The 25,993-nt window shown below is 39.7% G+C and overlaps 1 protein-coding gene across 5 annotated transcripts in view; it reads right to left on the bottom strand.

Annotated features, from left to right (window-relative positions):
* Positions 1-25,993, bottom strand: part of drc11 (dynein regulatory complex subunit 11) — a 164,865-nt gene that overhangs the window by 116,661 nt on the left and 22,211 nt on the right. For all 5 annotated transcript variants that reach the window (XR_015757595.1, XM_087988764.1, XM_043693070.2 and 2 more), the window contains exons 3-5: positions 23,021-23,137; positions 15,931-16,122; positions 15,277-15,348 (exon numbers count right to left, since the gene is read on the bottom strand). Coding sequence is in view for 4 of the 5 variants with exons in the window: in XM_087988764.1 (XP_087844890.1) it covers positions 15,277-15,348; positions 15,931-16,122; positions 23,021-23,137 (381 nt within the window). In the remaining variant the exon portion in view is untranslated. The remainder of the gene's footprint in view (positions 1-15,276; positions 15,349-15,930; positions 16,123-23,020; positions 23,138-25,993) is intronic.

The raw sequence follows: 25,993 nt of genomic DNA, 5'->3' as shown, positions 1-25,993 counted from the left end.
AAATGGATGGGGACCTAAAGATTGGGAGAGTGTCTTTGGTAACACTATATAACATGACAATACTACTTGCAAAATACTTATCCTTCTGTGTGCATCATCTACCTTTAAATTCCTGTGGTTAGACGTGAATAAATAAATAAGCAATGTGTTCAAATTTGTACCAAACAAAAACTAAAATTTTAATTCTATAAGTCTCAATCAAATTCAGCAAGGTACCTGGAAGGATTGCATTTCAGATCAAACGATTTACAGGTTTTATGCACAATGCATAATGAGTTCAATAATTTCATTGTCGCACACATTCATAATGTAAGCACATTACTATGTATTATTAATAACAAATGTCAACAGATTAAAAAGACTTCCAAAATTTAAGCCACCTGACAACACTTTTAACATTTAAAAAGGTAACCTTCACATTTTGAATTCCTTTTTGTGAAGCAGTTTACTTTGTTTAATAAAACATAAAATTTGGATACACCTTTAAACGGTGTTAGGATACAAATGCTAACAAATCATTGTTCATGGGTGGCAGTGGTGTGCTCAGGTTACGTGTGGACTTCACACAATTGAATAAAGCAGTCCAGAGAGAAAACCACACAATGTCTTCTGTGGCTGACAGTTTGGCAAAACTAAAAACAATAGCATACTTTATGAAATTTGATGCTAACAGTTGACAAATGCCCCTAGACTATTACAGTTGTTAATCACATTCATCAGAACCTTTTGGGTAATTTTGTAATAATTGTCTACCTTTTGGAATACCATGAGCTCTCAAAATATTTCAACATGCAAACTTTGAAATCCTAGAGGGTAACAAAGGGGTAATTTGTCATATGTATGACATACTTATGCACAGCATGACAACATTGTCACAGAGTTCATGAAGTTCCTAAAGCATTGTAGAATGCAGCTTTAAGTGGAATAAAAAATGTCAATTTGCAAGGACAAGAATTACATTCTTATGCCATGTCATTCCAGAGAGTGGAACCATGGTCGATCTGAGGAAGGCAACATCAAGAAGGGAATTCCCACAGAGAATTTTGGTGCTGTTCAACAATTTCCAGGAACGGTCAATCAGGTAGATGAATTAATTCTAAATATGTCTCTAATTACACACATTTAAAGAGATATTTTTGGAAAAGGTCAATAATGGTTTTGTAATCTAAGGCAGATCTTAGCATTTCTGAAGATAAAAACAAAATTGCCTTCTTCAGATCTGTTAGCTCAGTACAATCCAAGGTTGTCATCATTGATGGATGCAGATGCAACTTCAAGAGAATTAGGTATAGCATTAATCCAGGTTCAGGATTTGGTAGCAGGAAGCCTGTATATTTCACATCAGGACATTAACAGGAACAGAGAATAATGTTTAGCAACCATAGCACAAAAGTGTTTAGTCATAATCAAAGGGCTGTAAATGTTTCTCAGATTTCTAGATGGCAGAGAATTTTCAAATAGAAACAGTCCACAATCCAATATTTACATTATTAGAATGCAAGGAGATAGTCCAAATGTTGTTACAATCCAAAGTTCAGCCTCAGGTTATTATGATTAAACGACAGTCTACGAATTGGAAAACACAGATCATAGCTGATGCATTATCTGGAACTACAGTTGATCAAGTTGAAGCAAAAGATTTAGTCCTTACTGACAATGTAAAAACATTTCTACCAGTTATAATGAAGTCATTACTGCCTCTGGGAAATTACAGGAAAATTGAGAAGTTCAAAAAGCAGAAGTAAATGTTGTATTATGGCTTTAGGACCTTGGAGCAACCTTGTAGTGATGTCACAGAGCTGCACCTCACTGAGTACAAATTGTACACAATGTGGGGTGAATTACATCACGCTATAAGGACACATTAAGAGACAAAGGTGAGTTTCTCTAGAAGAAGCTCAGACAGCACATGGACATGAACACATAAAGATGGTTTAGTCCTTACCTAACGTCGCTATAAGTCAGTGCCTGATATATTGATGATTACCATGTGTAGCAGTACTTGGTATGAAAGAAAATGAGTGTTACTTGAAATCTAAGTCTTTGCATCCTCCTCAACAGGTCTGTCTCAAACCCAAATCCATAGTATGGCATCAGATAAAAGAAACAAGAAGTTCTGTTAAGGCAGTCAAAACAGAATCAATAGGCTAGTTTTTTCAAATATATCATATACAAAGGAGGAACTTGATTATAATAGATTACTTACAGTGTGGAAACAGGCCCTTCGGCCCAACAAGTCCACACCAATCCGCCGAAGCGTAACCCACCCAGACCCATTCTCCTACATTTACTCCTTCACCTAACATTACGGGCAATTTAGCATGGTCAATACACCTAACCTGCACATTTTTGGATTGTGGGAGGAAACCGGAGCACCTGGAGGAAACCCACGCAGACACGGGGAGGATGTGCAAACTCCACACAGAGAGTCGCCTGAGGCGGGAATTGAACCCGGGTCTCTGGCGCTGTGAGGCAGCAGTGCTAACCATTGTGCCACCGTGCCGCCCACATATAATAGATGACCTTTTAGTTTTCAATCATAGACTTGTATCGCAAAACACTATGAATGAAAAGATTCTCCATAATATCCATGGAGTTCACTTCAGAATAAACAAGAGTAAGGATTGTACAAAGGAATCTTCTTGTGGGCAGGCATCTCAAAAGAAATTGAAAATTTCATGTTATCCTGCAATATAGGTCAATCAACAGTCAGACACTACTTTGTTTATGTCTCCTCGGTAGACCAGGAACTATACCTATCCAACTTGCCACTTAATTTGTGATTTAATACTTCAAGTAGATAACAGCAGAATTGGGTATCAATTACATTCACTAGTTCTCCTCATCACTCACAGACCAATGAAGACGCCATGACAGCAATAAAAGCCAAATTGTTATTACTGATCAGAAATAGCTATTGAGATTTAATTTTACTAAACTGCAAAATAACACATTTGAATCATGACCGTTAACTGGCAGAATTACTTATGGGCAGAAGTTTCAAAGCAGAAATTCCAGTATTAAGGCATACATAACCGGAGACAAAATATTATATCTTTAGGCCGTGAGACAGGAACAGAAATTCAGAATGACCACCAGAGGGTAGAAAAGATTGGCATAGTTCCAGGCACAGAGCAAAGACATTGTCAGCTTTGATGCCAAACTAGAAGATTTAGATCAGAGAAAAGACATCAACAGGGTTCAGTTCTCAGCAATTCAGATCAGCCTTAAATGAAAACAGAAATTGCTGGAGAAACTCAACAGGTCTGGTAGCACCTGTGGAGAGAAAACAACTAATGTTTCTAATCCAGTGATCCTTCATTAGAGCTGGTATTATATATTTGCACTCTCGTAGGAATATTCATAAGGAACAGATAGGCAACTACGAAATAGTTGCAGATAGGCAACTACGAAAACTATCACAGAATTGGGAATAATGAGAATACACAGGCATCAAATACACTGCCGCAAGAAACTTGAACTACAGAAATGGTGGAAGATCACCGTCATTCACATCACAGGTGAACAAGTTCAGTACAAGCTATGAAAATTTCACAAAAACTCAGTCCCTGAAGTTCAGACTTTCAAGAGAAGATGAGAATTTAGAGAGTTTGAAGAAGTTGTTGAAATACTAGAAATGTAAACGTTGAGCAAAACGGGGGGAGTTATAGTATAATGAGAATGCATAAGTTAATGATATGAAAATATATGACACGATGTAATACAGACATCAGAAGTTGCATATTCTCGAGGTCTAGAAGAGGATTCAATAAATGTAGAGAGACTATAGTATAAAAATCAGCATTATGTTTAGTGAAGTATAAATAAGAGTTCATTGGAACTCCAGAAAGTCAGAAACTAGTCACTCTAAGGTAAGGTAGAGGCAGTGATAGATTGCATTCAAAGTGGGTCAATACAACCTTGGAGAAAGTCTCTCAATAGTTTAGGAAAATAAAACCCAGATGCCTAAATCTCACATAAAACCGAACTGATAATGAATGATCACCTATGGCGTGTATCCATAAAGATAGATCAAATCATGGTGGCAGTCTCAATCGCGGTCTTCAAACAAAACAGGAGGCGCCCCTTTAGTATCTGAAAATTAGGTGTAGGACTATGAAATTTCTAAACCAAAACCTCTTTACAGCTCAAAGAATTCTACATTTTTGTTCAGCCAAGGCATTTTGTATTGGTTATTTTCCTGTTCCATTACTTTCAGTTTTATGCCACACAGGTGTTTTGACAACATTGGCTATCACTGGAGTGTGTTTTCATTCTTTGCATGTGAGATTACACATTGATTCAGCCACCATGGGATTCCCAAATGAAGCCAATTTTACCCTCACCCAGCCTTCATGCACAAAGTTTCTATTACTTGTCAATTGATAGCAATCAAGCACTGATTTCTAAACTATCCAGCCCAACAGTACTAAAGCCAAATAAAGTAATGCAGCTGAGCCCAAAATCAACTTCCTTTTCAAAAGGTCATGAACCAAATCCAGCCTGTCCCTGATCTCTAAGGCTCAATATAATACCACATGGAGTACTTGTCAGTGGAGAGTGCTTGGAAACACTTTTTTAAAAAAAACTCCACACCATAACATAGCTATCAGAATTATAGTCAACTTGTTTCCACTCCCCTGTCAATCATTATTGAGTAACTGTTGAGAAACATGCAGGATTAATTTGAGGCTAGCAAAAGGAAATTCATTTACAATTCTCACAGTAATTTACCATCTGCTGGAAAAAACAATGTGGATGTTTCTTTGCTACTCCTGGGGAGATTTCAATCCTGCCTGCAGTTCCTCCCAGTTCTAGCATAATTACTAAACCTGAAAATATCTGGAGATGACGTTTCTTAGATTTTAGCATGGTCTACTGTGTAGACAGTATCTACAGACCAAAACGCACCACGTGACCCACTGATCTTTGGCAGAATTTATGTTCCACACAAGCCCCTTCCCACTTTCTTCAACTAATTATACCAAACATTTCTTTCTATTATGTTGTTGTACTTATTTAACTTTTCTTTAAGTATATCTTTGCTAGTTGCCTCAACTATTGCTAGTGGCAACAAGCTCCACTCTGTAGGAAGTAACTTTTCTCCTGAATTTCCAATTGCATTTATTCATGACTATCTTAAATTTATGGCACGAAGTTTGGCATCCCTCCATAGTCTTTTTTTATCATAAGGTATCTATCAGACTATAGGACTTTGGGGAAAATACATCCATCGTTTTTGGCTTATTCTGATAAGTACAATCTTTCGATTCTAAATATTGCCAGTACAGATTCAACAGCATTCAAACGCTAAACATAAATATTTGCTCCCTACCGCTAAATACCAGCACCTAGGTACAGCACCAGCACTGTGGGTGTAACCCACAAGATGCACTGCGGTAACTCGCCAAGTATTTTTTGACAGCACCTTTAAACATGCAACTTCTACAAAGAAAAAAAGGTACAGTTGATGAACCAACACTGAGCACTGAACACAATCCAGGGAAATGTTAATAACAATGGCTCAACTTTTCCAACCACTTTCATTATTGTTTGACTGAAAAGGAGCACTCAGCTTGCTTGACAGAATCATAAAATCCCTACAGTGCAGATAGAGGTCATTGTGTCTTCACCGAACCTCCAAACAGTACCTCACCCAGACACAACCCACCTCCCAACCCTATACCTGTAATCTCACATTTAACATGGTTAATCCAACTAGCCTGCACCTCCCTGGACACTACAGGATAATTTAGCATGGCCAATCCACCTAACATGTTCCTCATCTAAAATCACTAATTTTCACAATTTAATACCAATGAAGACTGCTCTGCACACTTTCTAAACTAAATAGATTGAAAGGGATGCTGGATTTTATCCTCACAACTCAATTTCACCACCTGCGGAAGACAGTATAAGACATTTTCATTAGGAGTCTGACAGGATCTCTACCATCTTGTGCTCACTTCCTTCCTTATACAACTATTATCTCATGGCTTTTCTGCCAGGTGATGACAGAAAAGGAGAGGGCCAGGATAAAACAAAGAGTCACAAACAGGTATCAATACTTTCTGTTTGGAGTCAGCGTAGGCAGGGGTACTGCTATGAATTCTGAAAAAACAGCCTAAGAGTCCTCCATCAGGGACAGTCCCCTCCTCCTTTCAATCACGACTCTTCTCGCGACTGATCATGATTTTCTGCTATTTCCCACTGACCACCTATGTAGAATAAATTAGCCAATTAGATCTGGGTACTATAATCAGACTCATCTCATTTTGTCATCAGTAGGCCAGCACCACCACCCAATAGTAACCCCAGCTTGTAACATTCTTCAAAATTCATTAATATCTGTGGGCCCTATGTATAATTGTATACATGTGTACAATCTGGTTGGTCTCATCCTTCTTAAATGTTACCTCATTCCCTTCACTCATTACTGAGAATTGAGGGGTCCCCAGAAGGAAAACCATGTTGCCAAGTAAGTAGCCATTAATCTAAGTTGGGACTTAAAACTTCCACGGGAATAGTGAACACTTAGATACTTTGCTGTATGTGACTAAAGCATTTAAAAATTTATTGAAAATCACACTGTTGTTCTCTTCACAGTCCCACTTCCTAAAATTGTATGCAGGATATGACTCCTTCAAGGACCAAAGAACATCCCAAAGATTTACAACTAATACAAAATTAACTCAGAAAGTGTAAATATCAGAAGAGTGGCAACCAATTTGCATACAGGAATCTCCCACAAATAAACATGTGATACTGACCATTTGTGCAATTGACTAAGGGATAAATATTGGCCAGCACATCAAGGATTACTCCTTTTGAAAAAAGCCATGAGATCCTTAACATTCTCCTGAGATGCTAGACAGCGCATTGGTTTAATGTCTCATCTGAAAAATGGCACCTTATGAACTAGCGAAAATAATATACCTGAAGTATTGGAGGTTTACTGTATTGTCACGATCTCCACAATGTCCTAGTAGTCAGCTGAGGATGCAAATGAGAAAGCTCTCTGCCAGTAAATTTTACTTAAGGTAAAGTTACATTATTATTTAAGTGATTTATGCTGTAAATAAAATATATCAGTGATGTATATACATACTGCATTACATATATATTACTTGGTCAGTGTTTTTACATTAATTATGTGGATCTCTTGATCAACTGGAATATTTGATCACTCCTGATTGCATAGGTGCTGGTTAATAAAACATTTGTCGTAATTTTGGTAATTGGGTCTCAGGAAAAGATTAGGTTGCAAGTCTCTAAAATAAATTGCTTTTGAACTCTAAACACTGCAATAAACACTGGCTGAAACCACCTCTCTCTCTTTATCTGCTTGGCTAAATACATACATTTAACTGTTGATGTAATGACCTATAAATTCCAATGCTGTTTGAAATCTGTGCCATTCTGAGAGAGGGAGTCAAATGCTAGATATAGACAGAACTCAAGTAAGATTACTTTCTTAATGCTTTTAACATTTACAGACCTTAAATCTAATGTCAACTGCTTCCACGAAGTTTTCCTATCCACTCCACTAGAATTCTTAGATTAGATTACTTGTAGTGTGGAAACAGGCCCTTCGGCCCAACAAGTCTACACCGACCCGCCGAAGCATAACCCACCCAGACGCATTCCCCTACATTTACCCCTTCACGTAACATTATGGGCAATTTAGCATGGCTGCACATTTTTGGACTGTGGGAGGAAACTGAAGCACCCGGAGGAAATCCACGCAGACACAGGGAGAACGTGCCTGAGGCGGGAATTGAACCCGATCTCTAGCGCTGTGAGGCAGCAGTGCTAACCACTGAGCCACCGTGCCGCCAGTTTTGTTCAAAAATGTGCAGCTTTTTCAGTAAAACTTGCATCACCATTCCAAATTCAGCTAATAATTCTCCTCTTACAAGTAAATAAGTGAAAATGAGCAATAATCTTGAAAATAAATGAACTAAATTAACCAAGCAACTAAATTAAGGGTTTAAGCTATCTAATGTTTTCATTTTAAGAAGTTTTCTACTCCTTCTTACATTATAAATCCACCCAGATGGAGTTCACATCTAGATTTCCTGAGCCAATTCATTTATCATGACTGAACTGAGTTAATCTTTCAATTAACAACATCATCCCACTACCTATTTCTGACCTTCCTAAAGATTGAATACCCTTGGCTGTTCACTTCCCTCCATTAATCACCCCACAGCCAAGTCTCTATAATGCTGTGGTTCTGTTCGCCGAGCTGGAAGTTTTTGTTGCAAACGTTTCGTCCCCTGGCTAGGCGACATCATCAGTGCTTGGGAGCCTCCTGCGAAGCGCTTCTTTGATGTTTCCTCCGGTGTTTATAGTGGTCTGTCCCTGCCGCTTCGGGTTGTCAGTTTCAGCTGTCCGCTGTAGTGGTTGGTATATTGGGTCCAGGTCGATGTGTTTGTTGATGGAGTTTGTGGATGAATGCCATGCCTCTAGGAATTCCCTGGCTGTTCTCTGTCTGGCTTGCCCTATGATAGTAGTGTTGTCCCAGTCGAATTCATGTTGCTTGTTGTCTGCGTGTGTGGCTACTAAGGATAGCTGGTCGTGTCGTTTCATGGCTAGTTGATGTTCATGTATGCGGATTGTTAGCTGTCTTCCTGTTTGTCCTATATAGTGTTTTGTGCAGTCCTTGCATGGTATTTTGTACACTACATTAGTTTTGCTCATGTTGGGTATCGGGTCCTTCGTTCTGGTGAGTTGTTGTCTGAGCGTGGCTGTTGGTCTGTGTGCCGTTATGAGTCCTAGGGGTCGCAGTAGTCTGGCTGTCAGTTCCGAGATGCTCCTGATGTATGGTAGTGTGGCTAGTCCTTTTGGTTGTGGTATGTCCTCGTTCCGTGGTCTTTCTCTTAGGCATCTGTTGATGAAGTTGTGCGGGTATCCGTTTTTGGCGAATACCTTGTATAGGTGTTCCTCCTCTTCTTTTTGCAGTTCTGGTGTACTGCAGTGTGTTGTGGCCCTTTTGAATAGTGTCCTGATGCAGCTTTGTTTGTGTGTGTTGGGGTGGTTACTTTCTCTATAATTGCAATTATATCATCGCTTTCTATTTTTCTACCTTTCATTTCTATCTTTGTCGCCCTACTCAAGTTCACGTTTAACTGCCACTCTAGTTTAATCCCTCACCCCCTGTACTAGTGAATGCTTCTACAATGATATTGGTCCTGATCCTGCAGGCGTGCAACCTGCGCAGTTTGTACAGCTCCCAATATGGTGATGCTTATTCCAAACCTGCTTCAGACTGGAAATGCCATTCACTAATCGGAGGAGATTGATAAATCTAGAAGGAAGTCTAGAATATTCTCCACCAAATAGATGTATTTGTGTCATGATTGGAACCATGTGGATCTTATTGACTATAAGATTCTTAACTGGAGCTGTTAACCTGGGCCAATCAGAGAGCCCAAGCTGACAGATGTAAACAGGGGATTCAGAGACTAACTCCGAGCTGGCTGGCCACAGCCAGTGTACTGTGCCCACGTAAATAAAGGGTGACCCAGCCACAGTATACTGGCCTCTGTGCAGTTATTTCAGTACATTAATGGAGTATGGATGATAGTTTGGATGATATCCCTCATGTATGTCTGGGAAGCAGAGAAGAGCCATTACACTGAAATGGAGGAGGGGCACCTATAAATTGACTTACTGACATCTGAGTGCACAAAGAGTGAGTCACTATTTCTCATCCCTTCTGCCAGTGAGCCCCACAGCCTCCAATAGACTAGAGCAAAGAAGCTGTACCAGCACCTCTCGGCAAGGTCTCAGTCCAGCAGACTGCAGCTGCCCAGGTCATCTCAAGCAAAGCAATAATGAAACAAAATGTAGGCACAGACAGAAAAGTACAATCAATTGTTGGCATTTTACAGTCATTTATAACTGTATAATTTACTTATGGACTGAATGGTCATGTTGTTGGGATGGGAGGGCACGGCAGTTCATTGACAATCAATGATGTTGAGAGGTTACAAGCAAACCACTTTTCCTATCGCACATAGAATATCTGAATTTCTGTTGAAGAGTCACCAGACTTAAAGAGTTCTTCACACAGATGCTGCCAGACCTGAGTTTAGCCAGCAATTTCATTTCATATCTCCAGCATCTGCAGGTCTTTGTATTATTTTAGAGGCGCAGACTAGGAAGATACTTTAAAATGGTGACACAACCCACTTCTGAGATTCATGCCCGACCCATTCCTCACCAGCACTAGAGAAGGGTCCTGATAGTCGACCTGCATCCTTATCCTGGCCGGCTCCACTGTAATGCTGGGACAGCTTCTGATGGCTCATGATTCATGATCCCCCAGGAAAAAAAAACTAATCACAGTCTGGATTCAGGGGCCATTTGAAACATAAAAATAGCCCCTTCATGTTCCGCAAGCTCTTTCTATACATTCCGTGGCACATTCTATATCCCTTTCATAGCCACTCCATGACAATACATCTCGTATGCAGCCAGCGCAGACCAATGCACCATTTATTACCAATGACAAGTAGAGAAAAGTAGTGAAAAAAGAAATCAGAAATTTGCAATATTATAAATGTGTCAGACATTAGTAGAATCAACAACATCAGCTTTCCCTCACTTCACACATCTTAAGCTTGTCCAAATAAATATGCAGACATTGACAAAACAGAATAAGAAAGAATGACTTATAAAAGCCTCATAAAGACATCAATCATTCAAAGAAAACACTCCACTTCCACCTGTTAAAACAGAACCCATGCTGTGCAAACCCACTTGGAGCTTTGCCAAGCATTCAGTATGAGCACAGATGTCTGGCTATTTGTCCCCATTGAAACAGCTCTCAAATGGTCTCATTCCGAATACTTGATTGCACCACAACTCTCAAATTGATGAGCTCAGCAGGGTCCCCATTTTGACAATGGTTTTGTGCATACAGCTTCCTTGGTGAGTGGAAATGAACAGCCTGCAATTGTCATGGGGCAAAAAGATGACATTGGAGAATGGAGGGGCAATAGAGGGGGCATGGGAGTGGATAGGGAAAAGGCTTCACAGTCCCAACCGTTTCTAAAACAACTGAGGTAATGTCTGAGAGAACTGAGGAGAACTTTCTAACAAGTATGTTCAAGCACTGTCCAACATGGAGGCCAATTCCAATGTGATACCAGGTAGACAGAACAACATGATCCCAGCCTAACCTCCCAAAGCAAAAGATGCATGCAATGGGGCCATTTGTAAAGAGGTTTGGTTACCACCTACTTAAATAGCGAGCATCTTTCCAGGAGGTTTTTTAGTTTGTCAAACCTTTATTAGGCTTGGGATTGGAAATGTGGTAGCAATATGGTGCTATTTGAACAGCATCTATACTTGACACACTCCACTATTTGCATATGTTCTTACGGAAGTCTGACAGAATTTGGAGTCAATAGATGTGAAGCTGGAAAAGTATAGCAGGTCAGACAGCATCCAAGGAGCAGAAAAGTCAACGTTTTGGGCCGAAACCTCTGACAGAATTTGGAATTTGTTTAATTGAAACATTTCCAACATCCTCCCAAGTCGTAAGTGTCTTCTAAGTTTCAACAAGGTTACCGCTCATTCTTAAAAACTCCAATGAATACAGATCCAACCTAATGAACCCCTCCTCATGAGAAAATCACTCCATACCCAGATTCAACCTGGCGAACCTTCTCTGAATTACCTCCAACATTAGCAAATCTTTTAGCTGATACATTCTTATATCTATTATTAGGTGTATTTCAGCTAGTGCCTTGCATTGATTTAGCATGATTTCCCTATTTTTATACAGGTAGTTCTTCTATAACGCGATGGTTGCATTCTTGTGCAACCCCGCATTATAGAAAAATTGCTCTTCAGACACAGGACCTAAAGTGTTGTCAATGTAATCGTGTTAAAGCCAAAACACATTTTAAAAAATCACACTTTAGAAACAGAGCCCCCAATTCATCAACTGCGTTACAGCGAATTTGCGTTAACAAAACACGCACTATAGCAGAATGACCTGTACTCTATTCCTTGTGAAATAAAAGCCAATAGTCCATTTGACTTTGTAATTACCTGCTGGACAATTTGGTGGCTTTTTGTGATTTATACATGACAACTCCCAAATCTCTCTACAATGCAATTATATGCAGACTCTCTCCATTTAAATTATATTCAGCTCTTCTATTATTTCTGTCAAACGGCACGGTGGCATAGTGGTTAGCACTGCTGCCTCGCAGCGCCAGAGACCCGGGTTCAATTCCCGCCTCAGGCGACTGACTGTGTGGAGTTTGCACATTCTCCCCGTGTCTGCGTGGGTTTCCTCCGGGTGCTCCGGTTTCCTCCCACACTCCAAAGATGTGCAAGTCAGGTGAATTGGCCATGCTAAATTGCCCGTAGTGTTGGGTAAATGTAGGGGTATGGGTGGGTTACGCTTCGGCGGGTCGGTGTGGACTTGTTGGGCCGAAGGGCCTGTTTCCACACTGTAAGTAATCTAATCTAATCTAATCTAATCAAACTATATAATGTCACATTTCTCATTTTATATTCCATCTGCCAAGTTTTTGCCTCCTCACTCAACATGCTTATATTCCTCTGTAGGATTTTTGTATCAACGTCACCACTTGCCCTTGCATCTATTTTTGTTTCATTACAAACCTGGCAACATTATATTCACTTTCTTCACCCAAATCATTAGGACATATTGTAAGTAATATTGGCACCAGCATTGATCCCAATGGCACTGTTAGTTGCAGATTTCCATCCTGAAATGCACTCCTTATCCCAACTTCATGAGTTGGCCAATCCCCTATCCAACCCAACACCATGAGCTCTTACCTCATTGAGAAGGCTTGTGTGTAGTACCTTATCGAATGCCTTTTAAATCCAAATATATTAAATGTAATAGCTCCCCTTCATCAATCAAGTTTGTTAACTTAAAAAATTCTAATAAATTTGGTCAAGCATGATGCCCCATTCGTGAAGCCATACTGATTCAGTTTGATTATGTTACATATTTTTAATTGTTCAACAATTACATCTTTCATGATAGAGTCAATAATTTTCACAATGATAGTAAACTAATTAGCCAAGAGTTGCCCATTTTTTGTCTTCCTCTGATTTGAATAAGGGTATTAAACTGGTAATTTTCCAATGCTCTGGGACTTATTCTAAGAATTCTTGGAAGATCACTATCTTTGCATCCACTATCACTGTAACTACTTCCTTTAATATTGTAGGCTGCAACCCGTCAGCTTCAGGATACTTATCAGCCTTAAGCCCAATTAGTTTCCCTGGTAGTTTTCTCTGGTGATAGTTATCACATTTGTTTATTCCCCTTTACACCCTTCGTTACTTAGTGCTTCTGGATTGCTATTAATGTTTTGTACTCTGAAAACTGATGCAAAGCAATTAACCAATTCTTCTGCCAGCTCCTGGTTCCTCATTATTATCTCCCCAGCCTGTTCTCCAAAGGCCTGATATTCACTTTGTTCTCTCTCTTTTTATATATAAAGCTCTTACTATCTATTTTTATAATACTTGCCAGTTAACGCTCAAAGTTTTTTTTCCATCTGTTTACTTTGGTTGGTTTTTAAAACTTTCCTGCTCCTCTGGCTCACCATATTGTATTTTTTTTCCAAGTTAATACTATCCTTAACTTCTTTGATCAACCATATGGGTTGGCTTATCTCCTTCAGATGTCTTTTAAATGTCACAATTGTACCCACCTCCACTGCTTCCTTTGGCAGTATGTTCTGCATGAAAACATTGCCCCCTGGGTTCCTTGTAAATCTTTCCCCTCTCACCTTAAACGTATGCCCTCTAGTTTTGGACTCCCCTACCCTGCAAAAAAGATCTTGGCTATTCAGCCCATCCATGGCTCTCATGACTTTATAAACATCTTTCAGTAACCCCTCAGCATCTGATGGTCCAGGGAAAATAGCCCCAGCCAGTTAGTTCTCCCTATAGCTCAAACACTCCAATCATGGCAACATCCTTGTAAATCTTTTCTGAACCATTTCAAGTTTAATAACATCTTTCCTATAGCAGGGAGACCAGAATTGAACGTAGTATTCCAAAAGTGGCTGAACCAATGTCTTGTACAGCAGCAACATGACATCCCAACTCCTGTACTCGATACTCTGACCAATCTGCCCTTATCAAAATAGTTGTTTCTGATACAGATTCCCTACTCTCAATATGAATTTTAAACTGGTACTAACAAAAAGATAATTGACTAACAATATTATGAAATTTTCAATGTTTCAGACTGGTTTAATTTTTACTGAGCAAAAAATGGGAACTAAATTAAGATTTGCATGACTCCAGAGACAGGTAATAAACCCAGGGTTATCATCTAATTATTTGTGTGGCATCTGACCTGCTGGAACCTGGAGTTGGGGGCCCAGCAGAATGCAGGAAACCCTGAAATCACTGACAGGTTTCCCCTTTACCCCTTGCCGTAAGCCAAACTAATTGTAAGGAAGGCAAAAATTCAGAGGCTGTTGAAATGTATGAATGGCTTGACAAGGTTTTCAAAAAAAAGCTTTCACTTTCTCTTATATAGATCCATGGAAAGCCAGAATACTGCAAGTAAGTCATTCCTTATGGAATGCATAATATGTAGTAGCTGTTGGAAATGTTTTTATAGCCTTTGTTAATTCTGCTTCTTAATTATTTCAGCTTTAGAAGGTTCAAGTGGGGATTAAACAAGATAATAAATTACCAATTAAAATTTTGGTTAGATTTAGCCCTTAATTTAGTTACTTGGTTAATTTACTTAATCTATTTACAAGATCATTGTTACGTTTCACTTCTTGTTTATTCACATGAGGAGAATTGTTAGCAGAATTTCTATTGGTAATGCAAGTAAAGCTCCGCGGGGAATTCTGGTGAAAATTTTGTGGAAGCAGTTGACATTAGATTTAGGGTCTGCAAATATTAGAAGCATAAAGAAAGTAATCTTAGTTATCTTCTGCCCATATCCAGCATTTGACTCCCTCTCTCAGAATGGCACGGATTTCAAATACCACTGGAATTTATAGATCATTCCACCTACAGTTAACCTTACATATTTATCCCAGCAGATGAAGAGAGAGAGTTGTTGGATGGTTTCAGACTGTGTTTTATTGTAGCTCAGAGTTCAAAAGCATCATGCTATTTTGGAGAATTGCAACCTAATCTTTTCCCAAGACCCCATTTCAGGTTAATTAATCAACTGACTGGCAATTCACCTCAATATCAGCTTGACAATGCTTACTTGTTAATTGCATCACTAGGACTCACCATTTCAATAAATATCATTTCTTCTGCACGTTCTTTCTTTGCTATTTTCCTCCCAGTATATCCACGCCACACCTACAAAATCAAATAAAGTTACTGCGAACAGCTTCTGTGTAGAAAGGAATGATTTTCAGGTGGTTTTCTTACATGATAGAAATAGAAACGTAACTATGAATTTGACCGAGTGCGGCCTTTTCAAGTTTTAAGTACAAACATAAATGATAAATGCATATGCTAAATAAAAGTCAATAATTAAGTTGCAGTTTATTATTTTACATTAGTAACATTCTTCAGTCCAAAGAGACAAATGAAAATAATTTGCTAAAAACAAAACTTTTACCTCACCATAATGTGTATGATGGATTTGTTTAACCTAAAGTCATGACACAGAAATTGAACAAAGTTTTATTGCTGACATATAGTGATTTTTTCTTTGTGTGGTGATCATAAATTGAAGAAATTGGGATTTTTACCAACTTTCCAGGATACCAAAACTAAATATTATAAATTATTTTGGACCTGAGATAGCCTTCATCCCAATAATATTATTGTAATGCCAATTATATTTGACAAGTTGCCTATTAATCATCATTTTCTCATTCTTAATCCTTATGCTTATGTTCTTCTCTTAAATCAAGATTATATGATATTAAAAACCTTTTGGATCCGAGTAGCTGCTATTTCAGGAGCCAGTGTGATTGCTGCTCGATATTTAGATAATCTATCCTTTTCCTCTTGCATTCGGATTTCCAGCATAAACTTGGCCCGTAGCCGTCCCTGTCGAGCACGCTCAGAAATTTGAATAACTTGAATGGCTTCTTCCAGCGTCAATACTTTGACAACTCTTTTCTAAAATGTGTAAGGAATAGGTTACACTGAGAGAAGGCAGTTTCAACTTGGTAAAAGAATAAATTATTTCATCAGATATCAAAACAAACTTATAATTCTGTTCTCAGATATTCAAAGATAAAAAATTAATAACAGATTAAATTTGACGTAATATCACTAGATACATCCAGGTTTGAAATGGACAGAAAACATTTTCAGTAAATTCTGTTTAAAAGGTAAAATTGCCATGGTCCCAGAGGATTATTGGGGTGTCTCTCATCAGAGAGAGACAGCGAGAGAGAGAAGTGGTGATGAATTTAACCAGGTGAGGTGTGGGGTTCAGAAGGTAAAGAACTTCATGGTAGCCTCAGCCAGTGTGAGAATTGACCCATAAGGTTACCATCACTCTGCACTGCAAACCAACTATCCAGCCAACTGGGCTGACTGATCTAAATCTAATCTGGCCAAGTACCACTCAGCTCCTGCTCCTTGGATGCTGCCTGACCTGCCGTGCGTTTCCAGCAACACACTCTCAACTCTGATCTCCAGCATCTGCAGACCTCACTTTCTCCTACCACTCAGCAGTCAACTCTCAATAGACAATAAGTGCAGGAGTAGGCTATTCGGCCCTTCGAGCCAGCACCACCATTCATTATGGTCATAGCTGATCAGCCATAATCAGTATCCTGTTCCTGCCTTATCCCCATAACCCTTGATTCCACTATCTTGAAGAGCTCTATCGATTTCTTTCTTGAAAGTATCCAGAGACTTGGTCTCCACTGCCTTCTGGGGCACAGCATTCCATATAGCCACTACTCTCTGGGTGAAGAAGTTTCTTCTCAACTCTGTTCTAAATGGCTTACCCCTTATTTTTAAACTGTGTCCTCTGGTTCTGGGCTCACCCATCAGCGGAAACATGATTCCTGCCTCCACAGTGCCCAATCCGTTAATAATTTTATACGTCTCAATCAGATCCCCTCTCATCCTTATAAACTCAGGTGTGTACAAGCCCAGTCAGCCCAATCTTTCAACATTTGATAGTCCCGCCATTCCGGGAATTGACCTCATGAACCTATGCTGCACTCCCTCAACAGCCAGAATGTCCTTCCTCAAATTTGGAGACCAAACCTGCACACAGTACTCCAGGTGTGGTCTCAGTCGTCAGTAAAGTGAAAAAAAGGTGTTGTCAATATTTTTATCATGTGGCACTTACAAAACAATAGCATGCTCACTAATATTTGGTTTGGGTTCTAACTGGGCTACTTAGCTCCCTACCATATTACAGCCTTGATCCAAACATGCATGGAAAACATGAAACTCCAGAGTGAGATGAGAACAACTGCCTTTTGATATTAAGGCAGCATTACACTGAGTCTACTCAAACAGCCTGAGCAAAATTAAAATCAACTGAAACTGGCAGAAGTTATCCACTGCTTTGAGTCATACCTAGTGTAAAGGAAGATGGTTGTGGTTGCTGAGGCTCTCTCAGTCCCAGCAGTTCCTCATGGTATATTTTCTTTCCTAATCAACCGGATCAGAGATGTTATATACATCTCTAGTGGAGGTGGGACAGGAACTCAGGCCTCCTGGCTCAGAGGGAGGTATATCACACTGCACCACATGGAAAGTCCTCAAGTCAACTGTACTACCCAATGCCCCAGTTAGTGGCTTAGACCCAAGCACCTTCAGCTACCTTATCAATGGGATCTCCCTTCCATCATAAAATCAGAAGTTCACTTATGGTTGTATAATGTTCATACCATTTGCAACTCCTCAGCCACCAAAGTAGTCTGTTTCCATATCCAGAAAGACCTGGACCACATTCAGGCTTGGATGGATAAGTGACTCATAACATTCATGCCAAACAACTAGCAGGCAATTACCATCCACAACAAGAGAGAATTTAACCATCTCTCCTTGACATTTAGTGGCATAACTTCATAGAATTGATTGACCAGAAAACTCAACTGGACTAGCATATAAATACTGATGCTACAACAGCAAATCAGAAGCTGGAAATTCTGTGGTAAGTAACTCATCTCCTGCCTCCTCAAAGTCTATACACCGATTACAAGGCACAAGTCAGGAATGTGACAGAATTCTCTACTTGCCTGGGTGAATGCACTCCACCAACGCTCAATAAATTTGACTAAATACATGGAAAAAGCAGCCCCCTTGATCGGCACCCTATCCACCAATTTAAACATGCAATCCTTCCACCTGATGCACAGTGACAGCAATTATATCATCTACAAAATACATTACAGCAACTCACTAAGTCCCCTTTAACAAAACCATTCAAATGCAAGACCTGCTCAGCCATGAATTAGTTCAGGCTATCTAAAGGCTACTCCCATCAGCAGTGGGAGTTTTCTTGGAGGAGGCCAGTATCATGTGCTACCTGGTGAAAACTTTAGCCTATCTGGAAGGATTGCACCTTGTCAAACACCGTGAGTGCTTCTGACAGAATGAACAAAAAGTGGAGAGCATAAAAGAACATTCCAAGTGGGTCCAGAAATAACAATTGTGTCAGAACAAGTTCACATCCCAGAGTATGGGTATTCAATGCAGCAATTGGGAGATCTTGCAGTACATGCATTAGGCAGACATTAATTTGCAAGTATAGGCCATAACTTGAAAACATTGAACAATAAAATGAAAACCACAGAAAAGTCTTTAAAAAGAATCTGAGTCAGACACCCCCATTCATTGAGAGCTGTTGGTGGATGCCAAAAAACTTGAAACTAAAATAAAAAGAAATCAAAGACAACAGGACAGAGGAAAGAGTTTCAAGTTTATTACGTGATACCAGACAAAGAAAAACCAGTCTTGTCATTTGGTGGATTTGTACTGAAAAAGGTTAAAGGTGGGATACATAATGATAAAGTGGCTGGGAAATGTAGCTGTCAGAGTGGACTCTCCCACACCTGGAAAGTTGATCTCAATGTTTTAAAAAAATCTCTTTTGGCCACAAATGTATGGGAATGTATATCAATCGTGTTGAAATTTATGTTTCTGCAAGGCAATACTTTTCAGAGAGAGGTGTTTCTGAATCTCTCCAAAGTAACAGCAGACGCAAAAGAAAAACGAGGGAAACTAATCCACAATGCTGTTTCCCAGGCATATACCTTTCTTCAGTTCTGTTTTGTGAAAATAGGTTGTGATCAACTAAAAACAGATACAATAATTTTTTTTACTGGCATCAATATCAGGAAGATAAACATTAAAGTGCAGGATGTTGCTGTGGTGGCATCTTCCAGAACTGACTTTATGGTGCTGGTGGCTTCATATATCTGGACTCTATGTTCACCGGCGTCATGGAGTCATAGAGTTATGCATCATGGAAACAGCACCTTCAGCCCGAATCGTCACAGCAACCAGATATCCTAAACTGATCTAATCCCATTTGCCAGCATTTGGTCCAAAACCCTCTAAACCCTTTGTATTCATGTACTTTCTCTGGCAGCTTGCTCCATACATACGCCACCCCCTGCGTGAAAAAACTGCCCCTCAGGTCCCTTTTAAATCTTTTCCCACTCACCTTAAATCTCTGCCCTCTGGTTTTCAACTTTCCCACCTTGGGAAAAAGATCTGAGCTATTCACCCTATCTATGCCCTTCATGATTTTATAAACCTCTGTAAGGTCAGCCCTCAGCCTCTGACACTCCAGGGACAAAAACACCAGCCTATTCAGCACTCCCTATAACTCAAACCCTCTAACCCTGGCAACATTCTTGTAAATTGTTTCTGAACCCTTTCAAGTTTCACAAAATCCTCCCCACAGCAGGGAGACCAGAATTGAACATGTATTCTAAAGGTTGCCGAACCAATGTCCTGCACAGCTGCAATATAAGGCCCCAACTCCTCCACTCAAAGCACTGACTAATTAAAGCACGCTTGCCAAACCCTTCTTCACCACTATGTCTACCAGTGATTCCACTTTCACGGAACTCTATACCAGCAATCCTAGGTCTCTCTGTTCAGCCACACTACTCAGGGCCCAACCCTTAACTGTATAACTCCTACCTAATTTAGCACATCAAAATGCAATACCTCACATTTATCTAAATTAAACTCCATTTGCCATTCCACAGCCCATTGGTACATCTGATTAAGATCCCATTGTACTCTGAGATAACCTCCACGGTCCACTACATCACCAATTTTGGCGCCATCTGAAAACTTATTAACCATACCACTTGCATTCACATCCAAATCATTTACATAAATGACAAAAAATAGTGGACCCAGTTCAATACCTTGCAGCACACCGCTGATCACAGGCCTCTAGTCTGAAAAACAACCCTCCATTCCCAGCTTTTGTCTCTTAACTTCAAGTCAGTTTTGCATCCTATTGGCTAGTTTCTCAGATTCAAGTAATCTAGTCTTGCTAAGCAGTCTACCTGCAGAACCTTCTCAAATGTCTTTCTGCCCTTCCTTCCTCAAGCTTCTTTGTCACCTCCTTCAAAAAATGCAATCAAGTTAGTGAGACATGATTCCCCACTCTCAAAATCTTTGCCTTTCCAAATGCATGTAAATCCTATCCTTCATAATCCCCTCCACCAACTTATTCACCATTGACATTAGGCTCACTAGTCTATACTGCTCTGGCTTTTCCTTACCACCTTTCTGAAATAATGGCACCACATTGTCCACCCTCCAGTTTTCCAGCATCTCACCTGTGGCTGTCGATGATACAAATATCTCAGCAAGGGACCCAGCAACCTCTTCCTTATCTTCCTACAAAATTCTGGGATACACCTGGTCAGCTGCAGGGATTTACCTACCTTTGTGCATTTTAAGACCTCAGCGTTTCCTCTCTTGTAATATGGATTCTTTCAGGTGATCAATATTTGCCTCCCCATGTTTCCTAGCTTCCATTTCCTTCTTCATAGTAAATACTGATGCAAAATATTCATTTAGTATCTCACCTGTCTCCTCCGGTTCCACACATGTACGGACTTGTTGATCATTAAATAGTCCTATTCTCTCGCTGGTTACTCCTTTGTTCTTAACATACTTATAGAATCTCTTTGGATTCTCCTTAACTTCTAAGCTATGTCAGGTCCCCTTTTTGCTATTCTAATTTCCCTCTTAACCATTCCCCTGCTGCCTTTACACTCCTCCCTGTCACTCGATGCTGAAATCACATACAAGCATTGCAAAAGCAGTAGTTATGTCCAAGCTGAATAAGAGAGCATGAAACATTAACAACCTAATAGAGAACACCAGAAGATAAGTCTACCAAAACCAACTCCTCAGTACAGTCCTGTAATAGTGATGTGACCTGGACATCAGACACTGCAAGAAAAGTTTGAGCACTTTCCACCTTCACTGTCTTAGATATATCCTTGGCAGCTCTCAACAGAACAAGGTCAATAACTCAAGTGGTCATGGAGCATATTAATACCATTAGCCTACACTAAATGCTAAGCCAATAACATATACCCTGCCTTTCCTGTGTTCAGAAAATGGATGACAGCCATTATATGGTAATCCATCTGAACAGTCATACCTTCACTACTAGGATCCTGCAAAAAAAATGTCAAAGAATGACACTGACATCTCGGAGACAGTCATTGACAGCCTTGATCTCTTGAGGCTGATGCCATTGTAGAGTATTGAAAAAGGCAAGCAGAAACAAAAATCTACCTAGTGAAGAAGAGGGTACAAGAAAACAGAGTCAACCATACACATTCCTCTGCAGCCAATGTTACATCAGATGATGCTTAATACAGAGCTGTGGTGTAACCCATTGTCGAACAAAATGAGCAACAGACAGAAAGGAAATGGCAGAATGGTTCCCTCCTTTTCCACCACTTAGGACTAACTACAACAATTAGCTTTTAAAAGCAGAAATGTTTTAACACTTTGAGTGCTGAGAATTTAAAGATCAGAAACAGGTCAGACTTTCTGATAGGTTTCAGTTTAAAAAAAGGCTTAGTACCTGAAATAAAAGCGCAACAACACTCGTTCACACAAGTCACACAGACAAGAAAAAATGATGACAGAAGTTGTACCGTGCAAGTCACTTTTATTAATAGTTGTCGACAGTAAGTGGAAACATTTCAGACCAGAATAATCTCTCTTGGTTCACTAAAGACAATAGAGATTGGACGTTGCTGGCTTACACCATGCAACAGCAGGTTTCTGGGTTTTCCAGTTTAAAATTATGTTTAAGCCCTTGTGGTGAAGTCATAACCTGAAGATGAAAGAATAGCCCCACATTTCACCAGTGGCAAATTTCTCGACAGCACTCTCTCTTAGTTTGAGAATCTCCTCCCATTTGGGTATCTTTGCCTCCCATCCTGATTGACCCTCACCTTCTAAAGATCAGAATTAAGAAGCTGCTTTGTGCAGTTGAGTTTTATCATACGACCATACTATTGGTGTTCCCATTGTCCACAAGAATCGTTTGGTAGGCTGAACAACTGTCTTGCTATGGAAATATTTGATAACTTTATCAGCGTTTCAGTTATGAATAGCCCCCAGGTATCTTTATTTATACTTCCTATCTCCATATGTCCTGCAAGTCAATCAGTTATTGTGATTCTGGGTCAAATTGAAATGGAGACAAGTGGTGATCAACATCTGGGAAGGTTGACTGTGTGGTAAGTGCTTTCCCAGAGACTTGACTAGGCATGGGTCTGTATAGAATGCCTCAGAAACACAAAAGGTCACCTGACCTACTGGGGTCCATTTTGTGTCAAGGAAAATTGGTATTTTACATTCTGTTTTTTATGTATCCAATTTATATCTTTATGGACATATTACTTGGACATAATAGACAGGAGGCTATCATCTTTAACACTGTAAAAAGCAAGTTTAATTTACATTCTCAAGATGTAAAGAAATTAAACACAAAAACACTTTCAATATCAAAAGTAATGATGTATATATTTGTTTATGTACTACTAACTTGTTCCACTGGAAGTGAGGTTTCAGATAATATCTGCTCGAGAATGTTTTGCCTGATCTTCAAGACTTTCAGTTTATCTTTGACAAAATATCCAGGGATGGGGATCTCTAGATCTTCCTGTGAAATTGAATTTGAGAAAAGTAAAAAAAAAAATGGTTTGAATCAACAAATTCAGAAAATGTATTCATTGCTCAGGACATCTTTTTATATCTCTTTGATGTAATTTGAAGCTTAAGTAGTCATCAGAAATCATTAAAAATTAATATGTGAGGTGACATAATTCAATGCAACTGTCAGAATGATGTTAATGATATCGCTTTCCCCAGAGCTATGTCTTAATGGCAATAGTAACTGAAATCAATTGCAAACTAATGCAACTAGTACTATGATTTATTTTATTCTGGATTAGTGGTGCTGGAAGAGCACAGCAGTTCAGGCAGCATCCGAGGAGCAGGAAAATCGATGTTTCGGGCAAAAGCCCTTCATCAGGAACACAGTATGATTTATTGTAGTCTTTTGAATATTGGGCAAATTAGTGAGTTTGAAGAAGATATATAGTTCAGGTTGAGGTTTTGAATGTAAGTTTGCTCACTGAGCTGGAAGATTCATTTTCAGTGATCCTCCGGTTAAGCACTGGTGTTATGGTCCACTTTCTATTCATGTGTTTAGATTTCCTTGCATTGGTGATGTAATTTCCTGTTCTTTTCCTCAGAGGGTGGTAGATGGGATCCAAATGGATGGGTTTGTTGATAGAGTTCTGGTTGGAACGCCATGCTTCTAAGAATTCTCGTGCACGTCTCTGTTTGGCTTGTCCTAGGATGGATGTGTTGTCCCAGTCAAAGTAGATGTCCTTCCTTATCTGTATGTAAAGATTCTAGTGATACTGGATCACATTTCTTTGTGGCTAGTTGATGTTCATGTATCCTGGTGGCTAGTTTTCTGCCTGTTTGTCCATTGTAGTGTTTGTTACAGTTCATGCATTGTATTTTGTAAGTGACATTCATTTTGCTTGTTGTCTGTATAGGGTCTTTTAAATTCATTAGCTGCTTTTTTGTGTGTTAGTGGGTTTGTGGGCATCATTGGACAAACAAGCAGAAAACAAACCACCAGGATACATTAGCATCAAATAGCCACAGAATGACATGACCCACTAACACTAGTATCCTTATATACAGATGAGGAAGGACACCACTTTGACTGGGAAAACACATCCATCCTACGACAAGCCAAACAGAGACACACATGAGAATTCCTTGAAGCACAGTATTCCAACCAGAACTCTATCAACATCTACCAACCTCTGAGAGAAGGAGCAGGAAATGACATCACCAAAACAGAAAATGATATCACCACAGGAAATGATATCACCAACCCAAGGAAACCTAAATACATATATAGAAAGTGGGCCATAACACCAGCACTTCATCAGAGGCTCACTGGTAATGTTACTTAGTATGGTCATGAAATGTCTGAAAATGAACCTTCCAGCTCAGCAAGCAAACTTACAACCTTTGTGCAAATTATTAGGGTTTTAAATTAAATAGCACCTGGGAATGGATGTGGGGATTATGATGAGCGATCAGACCATACCCATTCAGCCAATGCTTGACAACTATGTAAAATCTGCTCACTTTAATTAGATGAGCTTTCAATTTCAGATTTATCATTTTTTGAAATTCCACCAGGTAGCATGATGAGATGCCTGGATCTTTGGATTAATATCTAATGACATACCACTATGCTACCATCTGCCTATTTGGCTTCTGCTGATCGTAGTTGCAATACACTTGAGTGATATTAGATTAGATTAGATTAGATTAGATTAGATTAGATTAGATTAGATTAGATTACTTACAGTGTGGAAACAGGCCCTTCGGCCCAACAAGTCCACACCGACCCTCCGAAGAGCAACACACCCAGACCCATTCCCCTACATTTACTCCTTCACCTAACACTACGGGCAATTTAGCATGGCCAATTCACCTGACTTGCACATCTTTGGACTGTGGCAGGAAACCGGGGCACCCGGAGGAAACCCACGCAGACACGGGGAGAACGTGCAAACTCCACACAGTCAGTCGCCTGAGGCGGGAATTGAACCCGGGTCTCTAGCGCTGTGAGTAATATTAGTAATATTATCCGATTACTAGCAGTGGATGCAAGGTGTAAGATAAGGGCATGTGCCATTCGTGTTAAAAACGCAGATCCCTTTCAGGGTCAACCAATCAAATGTAATAGAATCACAGAAACAAAGAACTGTGGACTCTGGAAATCTGAAATAAAAATAGAAAGTTCTGGAGAAACTCAGCAGGTTGGCACCATCTGTGAAGAGAAAAGCAGAGTTTCAAGTCTTGTAACTCTTTCTCAGTACAGATGCTGCCATACCTGCTGAATTTCTCCAGCAATATATTTTTATTTCAGTACATCTCCAGAGTTGATTGCGCTGAAGAGCTGAATTCTTTAAGTCCCCCTCTGATTCTACTTTGAATTTGTTCCTCTCTTGTTTCCCCACCTTTTTGATTTGCATTTTGATTACACTAGCCTGGTCACCAGCACTTGAACTTTTTATTTGTTTAGGCAGTTAATTGGGTGGCTCGTGGTGGATTTTTCAAATGTATGAGAAGAGCTGAAATCTAATACTGTTTTGGTTTAATCTTCTGCCTTGTACACCCAGAAATCCCGACCTGTTCTCTTGAATTTTTGATCGTTTCACTGCACATGGTGGACAGTGCTCATAGCAATTTGTTTTGTTTGATTAGTGATGGGTGTCTGAAATAAAGAACAAGAGAGTTGAATTCTTGTCGATTTTTGACCACCCGATGTAGTGATGGGTGGTTGGGTAGGGGGAAAGGTCGGGGGACTTCATGGCCCAGGGCCTAGCTAAGGCAACGATCAACATGTCCAGGCATCAAGCTGTGGAGAGAGAATGCTGTAATTCCCAATGGCCTGCCTTTCTTTGTGGCTATGTCCATG

This window comes from Chiloscyllium plagiosum, unplaced genomic scaffold (genome assembly GCF_037043375.1).
Source record: "Chiloscyllium plagiosum isolate Xiang-an unplaced genomic scaffold, Cpla_swu_hap1 HiC_scaffold_7, whole genome shotgun sequence".
NCBI classification, from domain to species: domain Eukaryota; kingdom Metazoa; phylum Chordata; class Chondrichthyes; order Orectolobiformes; family Hemiscylliidae; genus Chiloscyllium; species Chiloscyllium plagiosum.
Note: the sequence above shows the minus strand (reverse complement) of the source record. Positions and strands in the feature narration are given on the sequence as shown.